General features: G+C 36.5%; 1 protein-coding gene across 2 annotated transcripts in view; it reads right to left on the bottom strand.

The window, feature by feature from the left end:
* Positions 1–27,069, bottom strand: part of SLC12A7 (solute carrier family 12 member 7) — a 267,293-nt gene that overhangs the window by 100,581 nt on the left and 139,643 nt on the right. Inside the window, exon 1 of one of the 2 annotated variants that reach the window (XM_074279171.1) lies at positions 15,942–16,331. The exons of the other annotated variant lie outside the window; for it this stretch is intronic. Coding sequence (XP_074135272.1) covers positions 15,942–16,125 — 184 coding nt within the window. The 5' untranslated portion in view covers positions 16,126–16,331. Of the gene's footprint in view, positions 1–15,941; positions 16,332–27,069 lie in introns of those variants that run through there. 2 annotated transcript variants of the gene reach the window in all.

Here is a 27,069-nt window from a genome sequence, read left to right as displayed (position 1 = left end):
ACAGCAGTCATTTAGTACCTTTCTTAGTACCTTTACTTAGTACCTTTGGTACTAAGAAAACAGAGTAGTGGATCAGTGGAAAAGGTTAGATTCATAAGACAATAATAATCAATGACTAAATTAATCTAGTATTTGACAAAAAACTCCTGGAAAAAAATGGGAATAGTATGTCAAAAACAAGGCACTGACCAACAACTTACCAAGATAAGTCTGAAATGGATTCACAATTTCAACATAAAGGATGATAAGCAAATTAGGAGAATGAGGGAATAGTGTCTACCTTTAGGTCGGTGGAAGAGGAAAGAATATATGGCCAAAGAATAACTAAAGAACATTATGAAATGCAAAATGAGTAATTTTGACTACATTAAAGTGTTTGTACAAACAAAACATACAGCCTAGATTAGAAGGGAAACAAAAAGTGGGGCTGAAATTTTACACCTAGTGTAGCTGATAAAGGCCTCATTTCTAAATTTATAAGAATTTATAAGAATACAAGCCATTTCTCAAATGATAAATAAATAAATAAATGATATGAACATTTCAGTTGAAATGTTTGACTGAAACATTCAGCTGAAGAAATTAAAGCTATTTCTAGTCATGTGAAAAACTGCTCAAAATTACTATTTTGAAATGCAAATTAAAACTCTGAGGTATTAACTGACACCTCTCAGATTGGCTAAGAAAAAGAGACAAGATTATGCATGCCCTTGACCCAGCAGGGGGTCTTTATCCCAAAAACTATAAAAGAGGGGAAAGGATCCACATGTACAAAAAATGTTTGTAGCAGCTCTTTTTGCAGAGACAAGTAACTGGAAATTGAGTGGATGCCCATCAGTTGGCGAATGGCTGACTAAGTTATGATATATGATTATAAAAAGCTATTATATCTTCAAAAAAAATAAGAAATGTTGACCAGACTGATTTCAGAAAATATAAGATTTACATGAACTGATGCTGAGGGAAGTGAGCAGAACCAAGAGAACATTGTGCACAGTGACAAGTGAAGATCAACTTTGATGTACTTGGCTCTTTTCAGCAATGAGCTGATTCAAGGTAATTCTAATAACTTTTGATGGAAAGAGCCATCTACATACAAAGACAAAAACTGGAAGATGTAGATGAAAGCACAGTATTTTCACCTTTTTTGGTTGCGGTTTGTTTCTTATGCCCAAAGGGTTATAAAATTGTGCATAAACTTTTACCTAACACTGTTTTTACTTATATTCCAAAGAGTTCATAAAAAAGGGCAAAAGACCCACATGTGCAAAAATGTTTGTAGCAGCCCTTTTTGCAGTGTCAAGAAACTGGAAATTGAGTGGATGACCATCAGCTGGGCAATGGCTGAATAAGTTATGGTATATGAATGTTATGGAATATTATTGTCTATATGAAACCCACCCAGTGGGTTCACATCCAGTGAAAGAACTCTGGGAAATGAATCACTACATAGCATTTCCAATCCCTGTCTTTGAATGCCTGCATTTTCAATTTCCTTCTCAGGTTAATTTTACTTTATTTCAAAGTCCGATTCTTCTTGTGTAACAAATAACAAAATAATACAATATATTTCTTTCAACCTAAGGAGACTTAATCAACTGATAAAAAAGTAAAGTGAGGGGCAGCTAGGTGGTGCAGTAGATAGAGCACCAGCCCTGAATTCAGGAAGACCGGAGTTCAAATGTGATCTCAGACACTTCCTAGCTGTGTGACCCTGGGCAAGTCACTTAACCCCAGCCTCAGAAAAAAATAAAATTAAATTAAATTAAAAAAAAAAAATACATGTTAGATCCAATGTGTATACATATTTTAAAAAAAGTAAAGTGAGATAAATATGAGCATTTACAAAATATTTACAAAAAAAAGAACAATTTTTAAAGACTTAGGAATCCTGATCAATTACAATTTCTAACCATGAAACGAAAAGATCCTTGATGTAAAATGTTAACTATACCCTAAAACAAAAGTGATAGACTAAATAAGTAACATTAGGCAATGATGTTTGACTACTTGTGCTTTTTTAAAAATATTCATAAATATTTAAATTTATTTAAAATATTTTTCCCTTTTTTCACTGTAGAAGGAACAGGAAGATAAGAGGAAGAATAAAATGAATGTTAACTGAAAAAAATTAATTAAAAAAATGCCCTTCAGAACCAAGAAAAACAAGCCTAATCCCTAGTGTTTTCTAGGACATAAGAGGACTATATATGACTTTTCTTCTCTGGACTGAACATTTCAGGTTTGGTTGAAATTTAAAAAAAAAAAAAAATCAACTTTCCTCATATAGCTCATGTTCTAGGTACCTTCAATCTAGTTGCCTTATGTCAACATGCTACACTTTTGTACATTTTACATTTTTTCCTAAAATGGAAAATGGGGAGGCCTAGAAATGAAGAATTCAGCTAGGGTCAGCTAGGTGGCACAGTGGATAGAGCACCAGCCTTGAATTCAGGAGGACCGGAGTTCAAATATGGTCTCAGACACTTCCTAGCTGTGTGACCCTGGGCAAGTCACTTAACCCCAGCTTCGGGGGGCGGGGGGGGGGGGGGAATACAACTAATTTGGTCTGAGAAAAGCAAAGGACAATAGGGGAAAAAACTTCCCTCATTCTAGTAAGTTTTTATTACTGCCACTTAAGACTTCCATTTTTTTTTAAGTGCTATATATTACTGCTAACTTCTTTATAAGTAATGGAGACCTTCCCTCATCCTGGCCATATACCCATTTTTTCCCCATCTTCTTGGAAAGTTGACTTTTAAAAATTATTGGTAATGTATTTCTACACAGATATTTGCCAAATAAATAAATAAATAAATAAATTTTAGAAAACAGATTCCCTTAGACTATCAATTAATGGAAACATATCCTTTCTTACTGACTCTTTATGACTTCTCTGAACTATTTACATTATTCTCATTGTACTATTCCTTTGTTACAGTGAATAGAATGCTGGGCTTGGATTGAGGAAGCCTCACTCACTGACACTAGCTGTGACAGGAGCAAATCACCTAACTATTTGCCTCAGTTTGCTCATCTATAAAATTAGCTGGAGAAGGAAATAGCAAACTACTCCTGTATTTTAAGAAAACCCCAAATTAGGTCAAGAGGAATCAATCAAACATGACTAAACAACTCCATGTTTCCATGACTTCTTCATATTCCTTTTTTCTTTTAGTGTACAAAAACTTCACTGCATTTAAATACCATACTTTATTTGTTCTGTTATTCCTCAATCACTTGGCATTTTGCTTCCAGTTATTTATTACAACAAATAATGCTGTTCTAAACATTCTTTGAACATATGGGTCATTAATAAACTTTGGAATACAGTCACAGTAGAAATGAATTTCTGAGTCAAAGAATATCTGCAATCTAGTAAAATTTTTTCCATGATTACATATTGTTTTTCACAACAGTCAAACTAATTCACAACTCTAGAGGCAATAAATGAGCGCACTAACCTCATAGTTATCTTTCAGCATCTTTTTCTGACTTCAGGATCCTAATTTACATCTGATTATATTGACTTTGAACATACTTTTTCAAATGATTATGGGCAATGTGTGTGTGTGTGTGTGTGTGTGTGTGGGTGTGGGTGTGTGTATAACTTCTTTTGAAAACTGCTTGTTTAGAGGTGAAGTGGATAAAGTCTTGAAGCCAGGAGGACCTGACCTGAATTCTAATCTGACCTCAGACACTTAACATAGCTGTGTGACCCTGAGCAAGGCACTTAACCTCAATTGCCTTAGCAAAAAAAAAAAAAAAAAAAAGCTTGTTTATATACTTTTATTTGATTATGTCTAGAGAATGGTTCTTAATTTTATATATGTATCACTCCCCTACTGATTTTGGATAGGCCTTTAAGATATAGTTAATAAAGATATTTTAATTAATCCTATTTCTTCTCATTCAAGTTGTAATTTAAGAAGTAAAAGAACAAGTCATAAAATAACTTTTCACCATTTTGGACTAGTTGCCAAAGAATGTCCTCTTTTTAAAAACTGGAGAATGAAAGTATTAACTATCATCAAGGAACATGAAAGAACAATTCCTCCCTTAAAAAGGGTTTGCCTAATTGCCTAAAATAACTATGAGCTTTCCCCCTCTCCCCATTCTAAAGCCAAAGGTTAGGTTATTATGTTTTTACTATGTAAAACTAGTTATTAACAAATATTAATCTTAAAGAAGCCTAGAGTGTACTAGGGATTCTTTTAGGAAAAACTAGGCCAGGCACTGGAAGACAAGGTTTCAATCCATATTCTGCCATGAATTTGATGTATGGTTTTAAAAAGTTATTTCAGGTTTTAGCAGAGTACCTGGACTATAGGAGATCCTTTTAAAAATTACTCTTTGACTGGACTTCATTTCAGAATTTTGGTTTTCTCAATGAACCAGAATACTGGAATAAGAAATAAAAGCAGTGACTCATAAGTGTTTTGATGTTGGAGAAGCATTCCAACAATCCCCAATTAATTGTGAGCCATTGTCATAATTACCTTGACATATTTGAGAGGGAGTTTGGAGTCTGAAAAGTTCACAGCTGAGACACGTTATCAGAGTTCAAAATCCATTCAGCTAACTTATTACTTGTGACTTTTAAGTAAAATACATCTAATTTTTGTAAAATGAAAATGGCTGCCATCTTTTTCAGGCCTAAATTTTGTCACTTAAAAAATAATATAAAATAACTAAAACACTCAAAAAGAAAAAAGCAAACATGAAAATGTTCTTTAAAATCGATGAAAGAAACGCATATTGAAGTAATTCTGAGATCACAACTAAATTGGCCTAGAATAAAACAAAGAAAATAATATTAGAGTTGTGGCAAGACAGGCCCACCAATTTCCTATTGCTAGAGCTGTGCATTTAGACAAACATTCTGGCAAACAATCTAGAATGGAGTTAAGACACATGCTATCCAAACCCTAAGAAAGCTTAAAGAAAGGACCCATATATTTTTAACAGTTTTTTGGTAGGTACCCCCACAAAAAAAAAAAAAATGTTTTTCTCCTAATGGCTAAACAAAATGAAGCATATGAATGTAATGGAACATTACTGAACCATGAGAAATTCAGAGAGGATTTGTATGAACTGATAAAAGAAACAGAATCAGGGGGGGGAAAGATGCCATACAAATATACTTATTGCATGTTTTTTTGGCAACACCAATTGTTTTCCTTAAAAGTTTTTCTTTATTATTAGGAAGGATTCATTTGGTAGGTAGGGAATATATGCAGAAATGACACATGAAAAAACAAAGGTTTTTGCAAAACAAAATCAAAAGAAATGAGAAAGCTAAAATTTCTAAGAAAATTACAGAAACATTATTACTAGAGATTTAATATGATTGAAACCCAGGACATTATAAATGGATTAATGTCATCTATATGTAACAGAATCATGGATGGTATATGAGATACTTGAAGCAGAAAGACCAATTAAGAGGCTACTCTTTACTACTGTAAAGGTCACCAAAATAACCTACTGTAAATGAATGGCTGAATTAAAGTGGTAAAGCTGTACTGGTAGATAGAAGAGGTCAGAGGTGAAGAGATATTAGAGAGCAGCAAAAGCAAGATTTGACAACTAAATGGACATATGAGGTGAAGGAGAATTGAAGGAGAATGACTGAATACCAACACCAAGGTCATCAATCAACTCTAACCTAATTGAACATCAATCAAACCTAATTGAACATCTGCTTGCCAGTGTTAAGAAAATTGGCTTTTGAAGGAAGGACTCAAAAATTAAGAGGCAAGGGTTTAAATCCCACCTCAGACCCTTACTCATGTGATCATAAACATCATCTCAGAATTTAATTATCCTCATCTATAAAGTGATTAGAAGTGCTCAGAACTCAGAATTGTAAAAACAATTTCATAAAATAACTTATTTTGGAAAAACATGTTATTAAAAACTAATTTATTCATTCATTTAACTTAGTTGCAATTCTCACCAAATAACCAAAACATTTTTTATAAAACTCATTTAGTAAAGATTAGAATGATGGTGAAGTTGTGATGAGCATTCACAGGACAACACCAACTCAAAATTTTGAAATTAAGAGTTTGGCCATTATGTGGATTTAACCAGCCACACTCTCAAGCTTTAGAAGCCAAGAGTGTTTAAGTGAAGACAAGAGTTTTGAGTTGTTTTATTTCTTTTCTTTTCTTTTCTTTTCTTTTCTTTTCTTTTTTTTATTCAAGTCGGAACTGCTTTTCTATCTGGTAATCTCACCAGCATTTTTGTTAGCCTCTACTACTTTCTACTACTTTCAGTAGAGTGCAAAATAAATACTTAACCTGAACCTTGTATGTAGTAAAAAATCTCAAAACTGTGTATTACAGCAAATAAACCCAATTAGTCTCTTCCAAGGAATTCAAAGGCCTGAAGTCCAACCAGATGAGAAGCTTCTAGAAGGCAGGGACAAGGTCTAATTTAGATAAGACTGCATCAGTTCCAAGAAAGTAACTGTAATTCAGTAACCATCACAAATAATGCAGGAGCCAAATTTTGAGGAGTAAGTAACTCAGAAGGTACATTCTTCTCCATGCATTCTACCCTACTGCCAATATCCAATTTAAGTGACAGCATTTTGTAGTAAGCAAGCATACACATGTGCACACACATGCCACTGGTGGGGCTGTGAATGGAAACCAATTTGGAATAGCCAGATTAATTATGGTATATATTGTAATGCTCTGCCTCAGTTTCCCTGGTGGCAACCCGTCCCACTCCTGGCCATTAGGACTGAGATAATTAGGGCTTCAGATTTCCTGTTTCCTGCTTGACCACCTTCTCCACTCCCAATTTATCAGAATTTATGGTCCTTTCCTGCAATTTCCACTCACCCAGGGCTCTGCACCCCTTGCCTTTGTCTCCCTGATTGCTGGTCTCTGGAATTACTTGCTGGCTACTGTATGCTTTGAGACAAGAGTCCAATCCAGTTGGCTAGCTATGGCTAGTATGGCTTTGCTAATCCAAATTCTCCACTATCAAAATATTAAAAACCTCTAATCTGTCTTGCCTCAGTTTCTCCAGCCCCTGTAAGGTATGAGATCTGAGAGCAAAATTAGTGATTAGAGAACAAGTCTCCATGAGAAGCCTTAAACTAACTGGGTCTGAACTTTTTTAGGGATTACAATTCAGGGAAACTGAGGCATTACATTATCAATGGAATATATTACCATACAGTAAGAAATGAGGAAAAGGATTAATTTCAGAAACAAAGAAATAATACTGGGATATAGCAATAACGAGTGAACAGAAGCAAATCAACTTATGCCATTACATAAAGATTTTAAAAACTGACATGCTAAATGGTCAATTATGATCACAGTAGATTGGTGAGAAATTATGGACGGCTTGACATGATGAATGAATAGGCAAAATGATGAAGTTTCTTTTTTTGTGATTGATGTGAATATTTTATTTGACTACATGTATGTAATACAAGAATTCTGTATTTCTTTTTCCCCTAGTTTTGTTTTGTTTTGTTTTTTGGGGGGGAGAAAAGAATGCTTGCAATTTTTTAAAATTTGAATGTTAAAACGCACATACACATACATACGTACATCCTGTCTCTGCAACATAGGTTTCCAAGTATGAGCACAGCCATCTGAGATTAGACACAGGATCATCTTACAAAGCTAGCTGATTTTTTTTAAAGGTCATTAGTCAAATAGGCAAATACACCTTCTTAAAGGAATCCTGACAGAATACAGCTGGCCTTTGAGTGATAAAACTGGGTTCAAGTTCAAAACTCCAGCTGTGAGACCCGGAGCAATTCACTTTTCAATAACCCTGGCAACAACCTTTTAATATAAATTTCAAATAACTGTTCATCTGTAAAAGTCTCTTCACCAAGAGTTAACCTGTACCAGTGAAATCACTGGTAGAAACCAAATAGCAACAAAACCACATTCCAAGTGTTTACAGTTTGCAGGAAAAACTCTTTTATAAAAAAGACAAGGAAATCTTGCGATTATAAAAAGAAGCTCAAATACAAAAAGGAATACTTTGAAATTACATTGGGTGAAAGAAAAAATGGGAAGACAAAGATAAGCTAATATCCTTGTGGAAATGTCCAAGTGGACAAGAAGGGATGGAAGAGTGAGAGGAAAGGGAGGAGGCACAGAAAAGAACTATCTTTTATCAGTTTAGGTTAAACCACTTGTCTATATAAGTCTGGAGATTCAAAATAATTCTAACTTGGCTTACAGACTAGCCTGGTTCTCTTCAGAAGAACATAAAGAGCAGAACCACATCATGGAAAATTCTCTAAGATGCACAACAGTGAGTCACAGGCAAGTTTGACTGAACTTCTGAATTTTTAATCAATTCCTGTAATTCTCTCTAACCTTCAATCCTTCTAGGTGATGGATCACAGGGATAAAGGAGTCAGTCCTTCAATCAGTCACATGCAAGTGTGCATAGGCTTAACCGAGAAAGATGGATGGCATCATTCAAAATGTCTTTAAAAAGTCTGAAAAACTCTAAAAAACTAAAATTTTAGATGAGATTTGTTGAGAGCAAAGGGCATACTGTGTGCTCCATATGACACCAATAAACTTGGATCCTATTAGAGAAAAGAGTTGGTCACCCAGTATCTTAGTATTAAACCTTTTTTTTCCAGAAATATAACATTTCCATAACTAATAAAAATAGTGAAAGAGGTCATAAAGATTCAATATGACAACATAACTATGTGACTTAACTTTCAGTACTTCTGCAGGCTACAGATTGTCTTACAAAACTACAAGATAATATTAAATTATGCTGTATTTTTATTTATTGTTAAATACTTTGCAATTACATTTTAGTTTGCTTTGGTCAGTGCTCCAGAGTTTTGTGGGTCTGGAATGCTAGGCAACCTTCTAAGGTTATAAACTGAAGAAAAGATGCCACCTCAACTGGGAAGAGTTTCTTCTCCTGGGAGTCCCTTATTCTCCCAATGAATAGGTCCAGTCCCAACTCCCAGTAATATTAAAATTCAAAATTTCACTAAAGGTACAAATTCATATTCTATGAGAGACAGGGAGATGCAAAGAATAAAGATTGGCACTTCAGAATCAGAAAGCCTTGGGTTCCTATTTCAAATCTGGTTCCTGTGCAACCTTAAGAAAGATAGAACCTCCTTCAGGATATTTCCTCAAGTATAATAATAAAATAATAATAGAGGATAATAGAAGCTACTTTCCAGGGTCACTGTTCCTATTTCAAATCTGGTTCTTGTGTAACCTTAAGAAAGATAGAACCTCCTTCAGGATATTTCCTCAAGTATAATAATAAAATAATAATAGAGGATAATAATAGAAGCTACTTTCCAGGGTCACTGTGAGAAACAAATGAAATAATATAGTAAAGCACCTTGAAAACTTTCAAACATATATATATATATATATGTAAGCTTTATCAATAACTTCTTAGTCGATCATAATGCAACATGTCATAGAAAAATAAAGAAACCTACCTAAGAATCTAAAAAAGAAAAATTTAACTCCAGCACTCCAGGTCCTAGAACTGGTTCATGAGATTTTTTTTTGAGTCTCAGTTTCCCATTCCATGAGAAATAAGGGGCTGGTTTAGAGGTCCCTATATCCATCTCATTCCTAAACTCGAGGTGCTGGGATAAGAAAAAATAATATGTTCGGTCATTATTCCTTTTATCACAGGGTAATTGAACAAGAAAAGCTTCGGGCTGAAAAACTATGAAAATTTCATCCTCCAAGTTTTCCGACAGTAAAGGAAGGGACATAATATTCCAATAATTTAAATTTTTACAGGGAAATGTTAGTCCATATTCCTACACCTTCCTGAGGCACCAAATTTCTGGCTCCCAGGACATGCCACACAAATGCCCTTTTCTCAGTCTTGTTAAATCATTTTAAACTAAGAAGCTATCTTGAGTGATGGAAAGAATATTAAAATTATACATTTTTTACATGTAATTAGGAATTTTTTTAATTTTAAGAGATTCAAGAGAAAGATTAAAAAAAAAAAAGCACACATACATGCTAACCATGAGTACAAAGGCATAGAAAATTCCCCTTTCTAATCTCCTGTGGTCCAGTAACCCATGACCCTTATCTTCCTTTACTCTTCCTTCACCCTACTTACACTTCATCTTTTGCAATCAATTCTCCTCTTCACTAAGTTACTATCCTAGTTCAGACCCCTTTCACCTCTCACTTGAGAAAAGTTCCAAACTGGTCCCCCCATCAATCCAATCTCTCCTTTCTCAAATACATTCCTCACATAACTGACAAAATAAACTTACGAAGGTTAACAATAACCATATTGATCCAGGATTTTAAAAAGCCTTCAAAAACTTCCCTATTGCTTTGGGGATAAAATGGAAATTTCTTAATCAGACATTGAAAACCCTGGTTTCCATATATCTTCCTAAACCTAAGTTATACTTCCCCCAAACTCAATAGCCCACCCATTATGTCAGTACCAATCCTTACCCTGAATTTTAGAATTCTGTTCTTTAAATAATCAATTTATGTGATGCATTTGAAGCCAAGTGATATGCCCAAAGTCATAGAAATAAGAGGCAAGATTGGAACATGAACCCAGATCCTTTGATTCCAAATACAAGATTTTTCCTGGGCAAAATGTTATTTTCTTCTAACAAACAAAAAATTTAATCTCCTAAACCTTCTCCTTCCCTCTCTCCCTCTCACTTGTTTCTCTCCTCTTCTATCGTTCCCTCTTTTTCCCTTCTCCCTTCCCCATTCCCTCTTCCTTCCCTATTCTCTCTTCCTTCCCCATTCCCTCTCCTGTCTCCTTGCTTCCCTATTCCTTCTCCCCCTCTCTCCTTCTCTCCCTCTATCTCCTTCTTCCCTCTTCTTTCCTCTCCCTCTCACAGTTAGGTGGTATGCTGGATAGAGTGCCAAGCCTGGAGTCTAGAAGAACCAAGTTCAAATCCAGCCTCAAATATCTCCAGCTTTTAACTTTTTTTTTTTTTTTTGCTTCAGTATCTTCATCTGTAAAATGGGGATAATAGTACCCACTTCCAATGGGGGCTGTGAATATCAAAAGAGATAATATTTATAAGGCAGAGTGCCTAACATGGTAACTGTTACATAAATGTTTCTTATCGAAGATGATGAACCTAATAAACAGAAGAAATGTATTGAGTTGGGAATACTCTGGATGTTGCATGGCACTGATAAAAGTTTTAGACAATAAATGTTCTTTACGTCTTTATAGAAAATGAAAGATTAGCTGTAAGGCTTATCAAATGGGGGGAGGTGGGGAGCTTGCTTTAGAGAGGAGACAAAAAAAACCTTCAGCCCAAGCTACACCATCAAGCTTGCTTTGGATATGATTATTAACTATCTGTTCTATCAAAAATCCTCAGGTTATTAAACGAAAGAACTGACTTATTTACAGAAAAGTACATAATTGGAGGGGGAAAAAAAACTACCTTTACTGCTTTGAAATGGTTATACTGGTTCACAAAAAAATCTACTGGAAATGAGCCAAATGAACTCTAATGTTCTTCCAAGACAAGTCAATGATTTTGTTAAGTCTGTCAGGCACACTGCTCCCAAGTAAGAACTTTTGTGATCCTAATGATCCTTTTGATCTTGATTAATAAGTTATAAGTCCTGGGTACCTAACACACTCAGTTTGCCCAAGATATGGAGAGCCTGCTGGAAGAGTATGCACCCGAATGGCATCCGAGGATTCAATAAACAAGCTAAATGAGCCTGGAGCTGTCTTTGTTTTATGCAAAGGCCACCAGCACAAACTAATTGTGCACAATAACTAATATGTATGACAGAATAACATGCAAACTCGAGTCGGGCATTTAAGAATCACCATAGACCACTAGCACATTTAAAGAAAGAGCCAACCAACAAATGCTTCCAACTATCCCATTAATGGCAACATAGGAGCCAGGCTCCTCTTTAATTATGAAGCATGTAAATTCATGTAAATTCCAAAAAATAACAAGACATTAAAAAAAAATTTCCATAGACGTTCATTTCAGCACATCCAATCAATTCATACCACACTATTACTCACTCACTTTAAGATACATCATATTTTCTCTAATATCAACTCATTCTGATATTGAGACATAGAAAAGTTTTCAGTTTGTTCCATGGTCAAATAAGGATTGAGTTCACACTAAAAAAAGAACATTTCAATAAATAACAAAGAAAACTATTTATAATAAAAAAAAGTAGTCTGAAATTTTCCATGGTCAGCATACAATTTAAAAAAAGACTGCATAAAGCCAAAGGTGTCAAATATTTTACCAGAACATGGGATTCCCAAGGGCAAGGTCTATAACTGCTCAGCTCAAAACAGTACAGAGCGTTATTGTTTAAGCTAATAAATGTCCTAAAAAACACTAGGCCAAGGAAAAGAAAACCTGTTCACAGGATCATATACTAAAGGCTCAAAGGAATCTTGATGTTGTATAGTTAAACCACACAGGAATAAATTCAATCCTCTAAAAGTTCCTAATAAGGACTATGGACCAAAAAAGAGAACAAGAGGACAAAAATAAGGGAAAAGTGTAGGGCTGAATAGAAAATGGAAAAGATACCAGTGATGAGTTGTAATATATGAACTGGTGAAATGGAGAGAAAGCATTAAATCTCCAGTCAGAAGATGTAGGTTCCTTCCATCTAGGGGAGGGAGGGAGGGAGGGAAAGAATGAGAAAAGTTGGAACAGAAGATTTGGAAGAGTCAATGTTGAAAAATTACCCATGCGTATGTTTTGTAAATAAAAAGCTTAAATTAAAAAAAAAAAAAAAAAAGATATAGGTTCAAATCCTATTAACAGCCACACATGTGACTCTGAACAAGTTTAAACAACTGGGCTTCAGTGGCATTATCCAGTGCTGTTAAGTAGCCAGAACAGAAAATTAAAACGTTTTTATCATAGCAAAATGCAATTCAAATCACAAGAACGTTTATTAAGAATGCCTAATTAATGTGTGCCAAAGCATGCCATGATAAGAGCTTAATGTAATAGGTAAGAAAGGGATAAATCTGATACAAGGTACAGCAGAATGAGATTAGATTTCTTTGCCCTTAGGTATACATTAAAAAATTTGTGATGACAAAGATCACTTTCCGCTGGAGATGGGAGGCGAGGAATCTGGGAAGGCTTTGTACAAATGTTCTTCGAAGTAAGTTTTAAAGAAAAATAGGTGGAAAGGGGACAGGAGTACATTCCAAACAAATGATAGTCCATGTACAAGGCAAAAAAGATTGGCAAACAGCAAGTATGTCTATGAAGATTCTTCAATGCAAACTGTAGTTAGCATGTTATCCTATTAGTGGCAGGAAGCTCCTGAAGGTTTTTAGATCAGAACTAACCACATCTTTACAACAGAAAATTTATATTGCTTAGAAAGGAAGAATGGATTAAGAGGGAGAATGGAGACTGAGTTTATTAAATTTTTGTGCAATTTTAATAAAAACCTGGGGGAAGGGGGAGAAGACAGTATATAGTAATGTGAATAGAGTAAATGCAAAGGATGAAAGATGGTAGAGGCAAAAAAAGACAAGACACTCAATTGATATGGTGAAAAAAATGGTCATGTGACCCAGAGGCTCAAGTACAGGTAAGATAAACCAGTGGATATGTCCAAAAGTTAGTTGGTGATGAAAGACTAGAGCTCTGGTGCTAGACATATTGCCAGACAATTGGGAATTATCCAGAAAGCATTGAAAGCTGTTCCCCAACAATAAACAAAGCTAAGAAAGATCAAGGGGATTGAAAAATACAGAATAGAGGTCAAAATCTTGGCATGACAACAGCAAGGCCTCAAGACATAACTATGTGACTGAAAACCTTGTTATATAGAATACTGATATCTTTAACTGAACAAAAAGGGATCTTAGATTTTCCAGTTCAAATCTTTTTTCATAGTTAATAAAGGTACTTTACAGTTTTCTGTGGAGCTTTTACATGCGTCATCTCATTTTTGCCTCACCAATTACATTGGGTAGTAGGTGCTGTACTTATTCCCAACTGATAGTGGAAGAAACTGAGGGAGAGGTTAGTTAATTTGACCAGTGTTACATCCAGCACTCAATCTACTTTATTCAAAAGGTTAAATGACTTCATCATGGTTACAACTAGATTTGAATCTAGGTCTTCTGACCAAATCCAACACTTGAAACTGAAAACTTCAGGGGGGGAGGGGAAGAGACAGATTCCAGCTAGATTCTTACATTGATCATAACAAAAGTAAAATTTAAGTGTTTTGTAGAGTGGCCAAAGTATTACAAGAAACACAAACACAAAGGAAAATGGAAACTTCCAACTTTTGGCTTCTATCAGGCTATATGCACACTGATGATATATGTAAATAACACATATCTTCTAATAATTAAAACATACTTACACCAAGTGACCCCATTATTTTCTCACAAAATTCAAGATACCCATATCCTGTTTGTCTATTCTTAGTAACAGATCTCAGTTATTCCTGCACTTTGATGCTTTTTAACCTATAAACAAAAACACATCCTTTGAAGGTTCTGCTTCATCCTGGTTGAGTCACTTAAGAAGCAGGTAAAGGAAAAGAGATCCAGTCTAGACCTAATAAGAGGAAAGAAATGAAAGGGGAGAGAAATGTGGCATGGGAATGGAGAGATTAGAGAGAAAATTAGGCAACCGTGCCTTCATCATAAGGGGAAAAGTTCAATAATACAAGACACTACATTTGGAGTCAGAAGACTTGGCAGCTTTGTATCCCATATCTCACTTAAAATTGTGTGACAGAAGACAAATAATTTGACCTGTTTGGATTTCAATACAGTCCTTTCAAGGACCTTAAGGTCCCTTATCTCTAAGTCTTCTACCAGATCCCAAATCTCATAGGGATGACACACAAAACTTTTTGGAAGCTGCAGGAGTTCCAACTGGATAAATTTCTTTGCTTTCCTGGTCATTATTTTTCCATACTTTAAAGAGGTTGGACTATCTGATGGCCTCTAAGGTCCCTTCCAATTTAAAGTAGAAAATTCTGTAATAAATGGTGAGCTAATACTGTCCCAAGCTGCAATCTGGATAAGACCTCGTAGCAAAAAAAGGTTAGGTGAAAACTTGGTGTCAAGGGGAGGATGGATGGTATTGGGGGGAGGAATTAGAAGCAAACAAAACACAAATGCTAGGAGTCAAGGCCAAGATACTTCCTAGGTAGGACAAGCCGCAAGGATAGGCATCCTCTTTCTGTTTGTTGCAAGGAAATTCCATCCTTCCTTTTTCCGAGTGATAGTAGTTCAGTCAAGGTCGCATGATGTGGAAAATGAGCTGAGAAAAAGGCAACTGACTTCCCACTTCATTTCCCATACTAACTGCCCAAGAAACCCCTCTCTCCATCCATCCTATCACTTGTGGGGTAATTTAATCCCATCCCCAAAGCACCAACCAAATAGCATAAGAGGGGGCTTTCTATCCTGCCAGTTTTTTCTTTCTTTGGCCCCTGCCCGGACCTCCCCGACTTCTCATTGTGCCCCAGCTCCGGTGTCCCAAAGGGCTTTCAACCCAGGCCTGATATTCCAAGTCCCCAAGTACAACGGTACAGCTCTCCCGTCCCAACCCCCACCCTCCCTTCAGTGCTCCTTCTCCCTTCCTCGGCAGCAAGAAACAAAGACCGAAATGACCCAAAGGAAGCGGGTCAGCGACAAAGACCGCCAAGTCTCCCGGGCGCCCACACTAGCCCTGGGGCACGCCAGTTCCGTCTCTTCCGTCTTTGTCCCAGGCTCAGGTACACACTCGGTCTCCTCGAGTCTCCTCCCTCCGCACCGCCCCAAACCGGGCCAGGAACTTGGAAATCAGTTCACCTCGCTGCCGAGATCCAGGGGCTGGGCAGAGCTGGGCTCTAGGACTGGCGTGAGGGGGAAGGCATGGGAACTCGTGGGGGTCTCACGATCGAACGCCTCCTTGTCGTACTTACCCAGGATCTGGGGGCTGTATTCTCGCGGCTCCTGGCTAGGCGCGGGCTGCTCCTTCGGGGAACCCTCCGGCTCCGGCGGCGACAACTGCCTTTCTACCTCTTCCTCCTGTACCCCGGGATCCCCGGAGCCATCCGCGGCGTCTCCCTGCGCCTCCACGGGCACCACGGTGAAGTTCGTGGGCATCGTGGCCCCGGACGATGCTTCTTTTTCTTTTTCTTCTGCTCTCGCGCTTCAGGGGTGCGCGCCAGCAAAAGCGGGGCGGGGGGAGAATGTCGCTGGACTCAGTCCGTGGCGTCCTGCCCGTGCGCTGCTGCTGCTGCTGCTGCTGCTGCTGCTGCTGCTGCTGCTGCTGCAGTTTGCTCTCGCAGCCTCCTCCCCGGCACGAGTAAGAGTTAGGCTCCCTTAGCTACGGGCTCTCACGTGAGGGCCATTTCCTTATTTGGGGGGAATGGGCGGGGGCGGAGTGGGGCAGGCAGCCCCCGCCACCTCCCTTCCCGCCAGCCCGCCCTCCCTCCAATCTAGTCCCACATGACATCACCTGCCAGCAGCAAGTGGCTGTTGTCTAGTTTTTTTCTACCCTTCCCCGGCGGCCCGGCACCTCCCACTTTATTTGTAAAGAAGAGGAAAGTTTGTCTTGCGAGAACGCCGAGGAACTTAGAAGAGGAAGAAAAAAGTTCGAGGGGAAAAGGAAAGGCTTGGAAAGGCAGGTCCTCTTTCAAACAGGTGCATGGTACCGCCAGGCTTGATCCTGCCCCCGTATAACGAAGACTTGTCTAAACCTCGCCGCTGCCTTAAAAACTTATGCCGTCTTTTCACTTAGGACATGTTCTTTCATTCAAAAAGCAGTTTTTAAGGGCTCCCCACGTGCATTCTTAGCTTCGATGCTCAGTAACAATCTCATCTTTCGCAAGATCTTAAATCTTGTCGGTATCTTGTTTATACTCGGGAGTATACGTGCAGTCTTCCCCATCTGACAGGGAGCTCCTTGAGAACAAGAATTATTTTTTGGCCATCTTTGTATCTGCCGGGCTTAGCACAGTGCCTGGCATATAGTAAATGCTGGAGGAGGAAATGGCAAACCACTATCTTTGCCGAGAAAACCTCAAATGGGATCACAAAGTGTCTGAAAGGACTAAACAACAGCAACAAAAATTAATGCTAGTTGATTAGAGGCTGGGTGTATAAAGACAAAAACAAAGTTAAAAGTCTTCACTGACTGAGATTTCAAGCAAAGTTGGAACTATGGTTCGGGGAAAAACATAACATATTAGAGGTATTCAATAAACCGTCCACAGTACTTAGTGAAGGGGATGGGGGGGGGGAATTCAAGAAAGTAAATTCAGCAAAGAGAAGCCTAAGGATAATCACTTTATTAGAATAGATTATCTAGTCCACTCCTCTCATTTTACAAATCCTGCAAGGTTCCCTTACTCCACCCATCTATTCCAAACTCACACAATCACTCTGAAAGCAGCTCTGTCAACATCTAACACCTCGGTAATAAATACTCAAGTTTTTGTTTTGCAGGAAAGAAGTTATTCACTTTTAAAGTTTTGATGTTTCCCAAGATAGGCTGTTTGCAAACCCAAATAAGAGATACAAGACCAATTTATCAATTATTTGATAATTTGTATATACTTGTATGTGTACATGTTGTTTCCCCTAATAAAATGTAAACTCCTTGAGGAGAAAAGACTGTTTCATTTTGTTTTTGTAACCCCAGCTTCCACTGCAATGCCTGGCACAAAGTGCCATTTAATAAATGGTTATAGGCCAGTCCATTGATAAATCCACAAAGGAAAATCTGACTGAGGACAGAAATTGTTTTCTGAGATATACTCAGAAGGTCTGGTGATGTGAGTCCTTTGAGGACAGAAAGGATTTAATTCTTTCCCGAGGCCTCCCTTAGAGAGTTTGCCCTGAGGACTACTAGATGGTGTTGGGCAGGCACTCTAAACCCACCTCAGACACTTAAACCATTTATGTGATCTTAGGCAAGTTATTGAACTTCTCTGTGCCCCAGTTTCCTTTTCTGTAAAATGAGAATGTTAGACTGGATAGATAGCCCTGATGATTTTTCCAGCTCTATGATTCCATGATCTGTCATGCCTGCAGTTATGTAATAGGAACTTGTTGAAAAAATAAATTAAAAAGCTGTTTTTCTCAGCAACTCCACTCTCTCCAAACGCTTCTTTTTTTCTACATTATCTTAGCTCTTTTCAAATTTCATCTCCTGAAGAGGGCCAAGCCCTGTTTATTTAATGCTCTTTGCTCACTTTTCTTCAGGAGAGGCGTAAATGCTATAAAGGCATGGATCTACCTTATACTTTTTTCCACCTAATTCACTCAAATAGGAAGACTCTCCCACAAATGCTGCCTACGTCTGAATCCTCTGAGCAGTGGGAGTAGGTTTGGCAGTGTGGATACTTGGCAGTAGCTGGAGCTCCCAATGTCCCCATCGGCTACTGTGCCCAGTATCACTCGACCTTTCTGCTTAAGCTCCCAAAACCCTTTGTTGACTTTCCCCCAGAGTGCACATAAGGCTTTTTCTGCCCACCAGCCATCTAAATGGACCAAACACTTTGGAATTTGAAGCAGCTAAAGCTTTTATGCTGCAAATAAATCTTTCTAATTCTGGTATGATTCCACTGTACCCAATCTTTGCCTCATTTTATTTTCTTCCTTATAATGCAACTTTTTGAGATCAGCAGAAGGGTCTAAAAGCAGTTGCCCAGGTTTCTATAGGATTTGCTCATCAAGATATGGGACTAAGGCAAAAGCAGAGGAGACAGTGAAAAGGGCTTCTTACAGCTGGATAATAGAGATGAAGGCTTTGTATAAGTAAGTATGTGATTTTCTCATCATAATCAGAAACCTGCACTTTGCAATGCTTGTTTTTAGAAACACAGGATTAAAGAGGATTTTTCACTGTTTACCCTACTCGTCAGAGCTTCTAGAGGGCATCCCTTGGACCCAGACTATGTTTGTCTTTAAATCTTTCTTTTCCCATCAAATTCCTTGTATTCCTCTTAGATTTCCTTTCCCATCAATTGGAGAATGGTTGGGTAAATTATGGTATATGAAGGTTATGGAGTATTATTGCTCTGTAAGAAATGACCAGCAGGAGGAATACAGAGAGGCTTGGAGAGATTTACATCAACTGATGCTGAGTGAAATGAATAGAACCAGAAGATCGCTGTACACTTCAATGCTATATGAAGATGTATTCTGATGGAAGTGGATATCTTCAACGTAAAGAAGATCCAACTCACTTCCAGTTGATCAATGATGGACAGAAACAACTACACCCAGAGAAGGAACACTGGGAAGTGAATGTAAACTGTTAGCACTACTGTCTATCTACCCTGGTTACTTACACCTTCGGAATCTAATACTTAATGTGCAACAAGAAAATGGTATTTACACACATATATTGTATCTAGGTTATATTGTAACACATGTAAAATGTATGGGATTGCCTGTCATCTAGGGGAGGGAGTAGAGGGAGGGAGGGGATAATTTGGAAAAATGAATACAAGGGATAATGTTATTTTAAAAAATTACTTATGCATATATGCATATATACTTTTTAAAAATTATAAATAAAATAAATAAATAAATAAAATGAAATAACATATTAAAAAAAAAAAAAAAAAAAAAAAAGATTTCTTTTCCTCTGCTACTCTAGATAGCTCAAGGCTTTCTGCTGAGGAGTTTCAGCAAGTAAGAAGGACCAGTTACTATTTTTTGTTGGATGGGAACTTCCACTCCAAATATTTTAAATATTTAGCTATTTCAATTCAGTCTAACTCTTCATGACCTCATTTGGGTTTGGGTTTTTTGTTGGTGGTGGTGGTTGGTTGTGGTTTTTTGACAAAGACACTGAAGTGATTTCTTGTCATTTAGTCATTTTCTGTCATGTCCAACTCGTCATGGACCAACTCTATTGGAGTTTTTCTAGAGTAGTTTGTCATTTCCTTCTCAGCTCATTTTACATATGGTGAAACTGAAACAAGCAGGAGTGACCTGCCTAACTCGGGCCTTGGAACCTCTAGAAGAGATGGTATTTTATGTTTGAAAGCTCTTTAGTAACCAAAAGCCAAAGAAAAGGAAAAAAAAGATCATCTGGCATCCAATCAATCAGCATTTATGGAGTATCATTTTCTGTGTCTCTATATCTGGCCACTGGACCCAGATGGCCCTGGAGGGGAAAGTGAGGCAGGTGACCTTGCACAGCCCTCCCTCACTTACATCCAGTTCACTTACATGTCATGGCATCACCTCCCTGACGTCCTGATTCTCTTAGAGAACAAAGGACAAATTGCAACCTTTCTATGCCTCACATGTTCAAAAGAAACATCTCTGTCAGGAGCATGCACTGAGCATGGGGCCAGATGTCCCAGCACACCCTTGGGCAAGAATTGTCATCTGCCCATCCCCTTTTTATAGAAATGAACACAAATGCCATATTTAATCACCCATAAATTTGTTTCTCCCTGAGGAGGAGGGTAAAAGCCAAAGGTAAATCATGCCTGAGGGTGTGCCAAGAAACTGAGGCACACCCAGCCAGCCACAATCTATGCAGAACTATGATCATCAGAGTAATAATAGCAATTACTCATATTTCTATAGTACTTTAAATACTTCTCCCACAGCACTGTGAAAGAAATAAAGCATTTTATTTTCTCACTTAGATAGAAAAGGAAACTGAAGCTCAGAGAAAAAAATGAGCCTCAATTTCCTTATCTGTAATATATAGATAATAATACTTGCAGGTTATGCTGAGTAGAGCTTTATAAACTATAAAATACTATAGAAATTAGATTTATTGTTATCATCTTCAAATATCATTCAGAAAATTGTTTTAAGGTTTAGAGAAGATACTTATAATTAGCATAGCAAATTTTATAAATGATGTGAATAAAATCTAATTTTCCTTTAGAAACAATATCATAATAGTAAGCTACATTACAAACTAAAGACCTGGTCCCCAACTTTTTATAGAAATGATCACAAATACTATTATTAATCATAAATGCTATGTCTACGTAACTCTGTATTAAAGACTCTTCTGAAGTTTACAGAAATCGATTAAACAAAAAAGACAGTAATTCATAAGGTTTCCAAAGAGCAAAAACCTGAACAGAATTTTCATATTCTCAGGTTACTATTCTTCTCATGCTGGACTGCCCCAATAAAAAGATGAGATCAAGACAGGAATTCACTAAAGTCCACGAATGGAACTTTGTAATCTCCTAAATGTACTCTGTTGGATTGTATTTCAAATATAAGATCATACCAAAAGCAAAACCCAGCTTTCCTGGGCAAACTCCCTGCTTGAGGCCTGCTCCTTCTTCCTGTGGTAGATAAGTAAATTAAATTTGTGTGACTGGCCACTGTATTGGACACTTTAATTGCTTCATTTCTACTTTAGAAGGTAATATATTGTATACAGAGGAAAAATACCCATGCCTATTGGGATAAACTGACTTACCCAAGGTCACAAAGGTAAGAAAGAGATGAATGTAACAGATAGGACTTATCTCTCCCTGCCACTGTTGACTGTCAACTTTTCAATAAATTTCTTTTAATGGTTATAAACTACTTTATTTACAAATACCCTATAAAGTCTTTATTTGTCATGTGACGAATTCATACTCTGCTAACACTGCACATAATAAAACAAAATACCAAACTTCTACTTCCACACCACTACTGAAAAAGATGAAACTTTTTTCTTCTCCTATCATTATGCAAATTTTCATCTAGATTAGCAATTTTCCATCGTTATAATGGAAAAACTAGGTACTGGAAAACCCCAGGCTATGTTATTGGTAAAAACTTATGTACACTAGCATATCAAGGTTTCTAAATTCCTTAAAAATCCTGGCTACAAGCCACAGATCCATAGATAAAGAAAGTTCAGCCATTAGTAATTATACCTATTCATGGCTGTAGATGGAAATAGTTGTGAGAGTTTCACAGTTACAAGAGTTGTTTTTCCCAAGAAATGCTGGATCTAAATTATCTTTTGAGCTAAGGAGGAGCTGGCTATAGTGGACAGCTACCATTGTCCAGCATAAAAGTTGCCAAAGCACAACCAGAAGAATTTCCAATGTTATTCAGTCAAACTCCAGATCTAAAAGAAAAAAAAAAAAAAAAAAAAAAAAAAACTCTGATGGGAATAAGGAGATATGGATTCCAGCTATGTCATTACCTCCCTAACACATGTAGCTTTCACTCATCTTTTCTATGACTCAGTTTCTTCATCTGTAAAAGGAAGCAGTTGTGTAGGTGGTCTTCATTAATATTTATAATATTAAATGACCGTAATATAGTGCTCTAAGGTTTCAAAGTATTGTAAATACATTATCATCTCCAACCTCATGTTTGATACAATACCACCTTGAAGATTATGGCTTCGGGAGATGGGGGGGGGAATCAATCAAGCTCTACCCCCCCATAATTTGCTGGTGGTATCACTCTGGGCAATTTACTTTCATCTTCCTGAATCTTTGTTTCTCAAAACTGAGATAATAATACATTCATGATCTGCCAAGAGAAAAGTTCTTTTAAAGTTGTAAAGAGCTACCTAGATTGTAAATTCTTATTATTTGTTTTATTTGGATAAGTTTCAATGAGAACAAGAGATTAGGTCTTTATTATTAATTGAGCAAAATGAGGGAATGCTAAACAGAAGTAACAAGTACCTGATTAATCTATTATATAGGGCTACAAAAAGGACAAAAAGGAAAATATAAAGTAAGTTCTCATTTATAACTATAAACTCACTATGCCACAGATGAATTATACAAAAAGGAAAATTATGTCTTTTTCAGAGATGCTGGCATATGTAGGGAGTTATTTATGAGTATTTATTAGGAACTTATTTATTTTATGTTACAGTCACAAGAAGTCCAGTTCTCTCATAAAGGACTTCTTTACCCTTCACTTTTTCCTTCATTTATTGAATCTTCAATTTCCTTAAATATAAAGTAGAGACAACAAGATTGCATATTACATTATATGCTATAATAATATTACCATCTTGGAGACTGTGAAAAGTACTAAATATTAGTATGAGGATTCAATTCTTTATTTTTTTCTTAGTGATAACAAAGAGCTGACAAAGCTTTGGAATAGATTTGGAATGATAAGCTCTCTGTTCTCTTCATGTCAATGTGGCAGCTGTGTTAAAGATGGATTGGAGAGCATGGAAGCAGGTGACCAATGAAGTAGGTTTTACATTAGTCCAGGTAAGATGTGACATGATCCAAGCCTAGTGGAAAGATTGTTTGAGTGGAGAAAAGAGAATACATTCTAAAGATGATTTAAAGTAGAATCAATAAGAATGAAAAAGATATTTTTATGGAACATAGTTTAAATAAATAATGTGGAATTATGAATTCGTTCAAAGGGTCTGGAAAACAATTTGGAATTGTTCAAAAAAGAGTGGCTATTTTTTTCATGTTCTGACCTTTTAACAACAAGTAAATGTATATATATAAATTATGTATAATAAAAGCAAAAAGTTGGAAATAAACTGTCTCCCATTTGAGAAAGAGCTAAACATAATTATGTATGAATGAAATTAAATATTACTGTTTTGTGAGAAATAACTAAAATTAAGAATTCAGAAAAACTTAAAAAAATTTATATTAGTTAATAGAGAAGAAAGCAGACCCAAAAGCACAAGATAGACATTAATTTTCACTAGTGTGATAGTCTGAAAAGAGAGGTGACTTTGGAGTCAGAGGATTTGAAGTCACATTTTGTATGCTACTAACTATATTGATGTCCCAGAGATAATCAGTTAACTTTTCTGCGTATGTTTTCTCATCTATAAAATGAGAGGGTTTAGACAATCTCTAAGACACCTCCAACTACAAACCTATAATTGAATGTAAACAAAATCAACATAGAGCTATAACTAAAATCTGGTCAATTTATAATGATCATTGTTTGTGCCAAATAGGCAAAATTAAATAACACATTCCTCCACCTGTTGTGTAGAAGCAAAATGTATCAATAATTTTAATTCTCAATTTTTAAAAAAAAAGAAAGAAATCAAATATTTGGAGAAATATATGAAGACATAAAGTGACACAGAATTGAAAAGGGGAGATCCAAAAAAAAAAAAAAAACAAACAAAAACCCAAACTAATGTAAGCAATGATTCAATAAACATTTCAAGAGTGTCAAAAATAAAATCAATAGTGATTTTCTAGAAAACTGGTCAAATGAAAAAAAGTAAAGCAAAAGGATATATTTCCATTAATCTGTTTAGAAGAATCTACTTGCAGGGGTCAGGCATGGTGTTTGCTGAGATTTTTGGGGTCCAGACAAATGTATCAATAAATCCAAATAAATGAATAATTAATAGTCCCTACATACAAAAATTAAATCCCTTAAATACTAATCCATTTAATCTAGTTCACCCACCCTACCCCTTCTATGACTTCAGAGAAAAAAAGGTTTTAATCCTCTCTTACCTACTTAAATTGATACTCCCTGCTAAACAGCTGCCCAGCTGTGATTGTTAAAATCCCTATAGTTTCTTTCCTAAACAGTGCTGGCCAGATAGCCATGCCCTCTCAGCCCAAAATAGAATTAATTCCCCAGAGATTTTAGCCCCTTTCTCTTCCGAACTCTGCTTTCTCCTTATACAATATTTGATAGAAATTGGAAGAGAGAGATTACAATTATAATGTCCATTACTAGTGGGATGAGTCTTTCAAAAGAATTGCACCTTTTCAAAAGGAATGTGTCCCCATTCCCATCAGGCATTGGGCATTGGCTTGATAAAGAATAATTTCCTCAATAACTTTTAACATTCAATTTAACATTCAATGCTCTGAATTAGCACTCTTATGCCTCGGAATCTTAGGGGAAAGGAGGAAGGAATCTTTGCTAATATTTCTGCTTATATGGAAAGAAATAAAAAAAGAGGAAGCCTTACAAAGGAAAGAAGTCATGAAGAGGAGAGTGAAGAGAAGGAGGGAACATGTAGGACTTACAAGAAATCTTTCTAGGATGGCCATGGAATGGACTTTTCTAACGGCTACAACCTGGCCAGCATCAGTTTTTCTCTCTCTAAAACGATGAAGACATGTCACGTTTGGGAAGATTAATAGGGTTTGGGGGGGCTGTCCAAACCTATGATTTCATTAGTGTAGGGCACTCCCAATGTGGAAAATCATTCCACCAATGCAGATCTGAAACTCTCCTGTAATTTCTACTCTTAAAAAGTGATTGTTTAACTGAGAGATATAGAAACACTTCAGATGTGATCTGATGAGGACAAAAGACAAATGTGGGAAAAGTTGAATAAAAATAAAACATTCTGTGGAACTGTTCAAGATGGCAAGAAAGATGACACAAAGTTGCTGCAATGACTAGCTAACAAACTATTTATACAAAAAATTGCTTCAAGAATTCTGAGAAGAGCGAAATCTGTGGCAGGGTGAGATAAACAAACTAGAAAATCAGGACTTAAGTCAACTGTTTAGCAATAAGCATCTCTTGGAAACTTGGACTAGTGGAAAGGAATGGGGAAAAGAGGGAAGCATTTCAAGCAAATGGGTGGTAGTGATCAAAAGCAGAAAACAGTAGTAATAACAATAGTATTATCTTACATTACATTACAAACAATAAAGTGCTTTATTGTTTAACATTTTTTCCACTCTTGAGTAAATAAGTGGATTGGGAGTAGAAGGGTCTTGGGGAGAAAAAATAAAATAAAAGACAAAAGAAAAGGCTGGACTGGAAGGAAGGGTGGAGCCAGATTGTAGAGGACTTTAAATATCACATCAAGGATTTGATAATCAATTGTAAATCCTTGAGAGCAAGAACCAATTTTTTCTTTCTTCTCCCATCCTAGTATTCCTAATATTAGGACTTAATACAAGTTGAATTGATTTGAATATATTATCTGACTCAATGGTTTCCAAATTATTTTGATATACTACTCCTATCAGTAAAAAATTTGTGAGCATGATGTGTATGTGTATTTATTTATAAATAATAATGTATACTTCTATACTAATAATTGTATGTATTGTTGCTGTGGTTTGTCCACAAGGAGGTGATGCCATGACATGCAACTGAATTGGATTTAAGTGAGAGAGGGCAGAAAGTATGCATTATAAAATATGGCAAAAAGACAGTTTAAAATAATGAGATAAAGACAAAAATGATATTTGATCCTAGTGACAATAGGAATCTAATGGAGTTTTCTGAGTACAGAAAAGACAGTAAAACCTGTCAATGTTTGCACTCTGAGACTACTGTTCCTAGGCAATGTGGGATTCTTGAAAGTTTTGAACAGCTAGAAATATATGATTAAAAATGTGGTTTTGGATTTTGAGAAGTGGTCTGAATAACATGCAAGATCCATAGAAGAAAACCAGCTCAGAGATTATTATTATAGTACAGATGGAAGATGACAAGAGTTTTAACTAGAAAATGGACATGGGGTCTTGTAAGAGATGGAGAAGAAAGCCAGTTCTATTGGTGATTTATTGCACATAAGGGACAAGGGAAAGAACTAAATTCTAATAGTATTGTTTTTAGTCTGGGTGACTTAGATGCCTAGTTCACAGCCAAAACCGTACTCAACTATAGAAGAACTGGCCAAAACTTACATTGCATCGGCATTATCCTATTGAATCTCCAAATCACAAAGAGAATTAGAGTAGAATTTTGTAGAAAAGAATCCTCACATACCTCACAAAAAAGAGAGACCCAATTTTGAATCCCTCTTAGGCTACTTACTACCTCTATGTGACCTTGGCAAATTATTTAACCTTTCAGTTTACTCATCAGTAAGAGGAAAAGGTTACAGTAGATGAATTGTTAATGTCTCTTCCAATTCTAAATCTATGAATATATCACTCAGAGACTGATAAAACAAAATAATGTCAGTTGAGGGGGTGAGGGAAAGGAATTGGCCATGAGTTCAGTTTTAGACGTAGAGAGTCTCTGTTCAAAGAAAAAGAGAGAGATAGAGAGATAGAGTGACAGACAGAGACAAGACAGAGAATCTTAGAGAACATCCACCTTCAGGGAACAAGAAAAGGTCCTGATAAAAGAGACAGAAGCAGGAAGAGAAAGTACTTGCTAGACTAT

This window comes from Sminthopsis crassicaudata, chromosome 1 (genome assembly GCF_048593235.1).
Source record: "Sminthopsis crassicaudata isolate SCR6 chromosome 1, ASM4859323v1, whole genome shotgun sequence".
Classification (NCBI taxonomy): Eukaryota; Metazoa; Chordata; class Mammalia; order Dasyuromorphia; family Dasyuridae; genus Sminthopsis; species Sminthopsis crassicaudata.
Note: the sequence above shows the minus strand (reverse complement) of the source record. Positions and strands in the feature narration are given on the sequence as shown.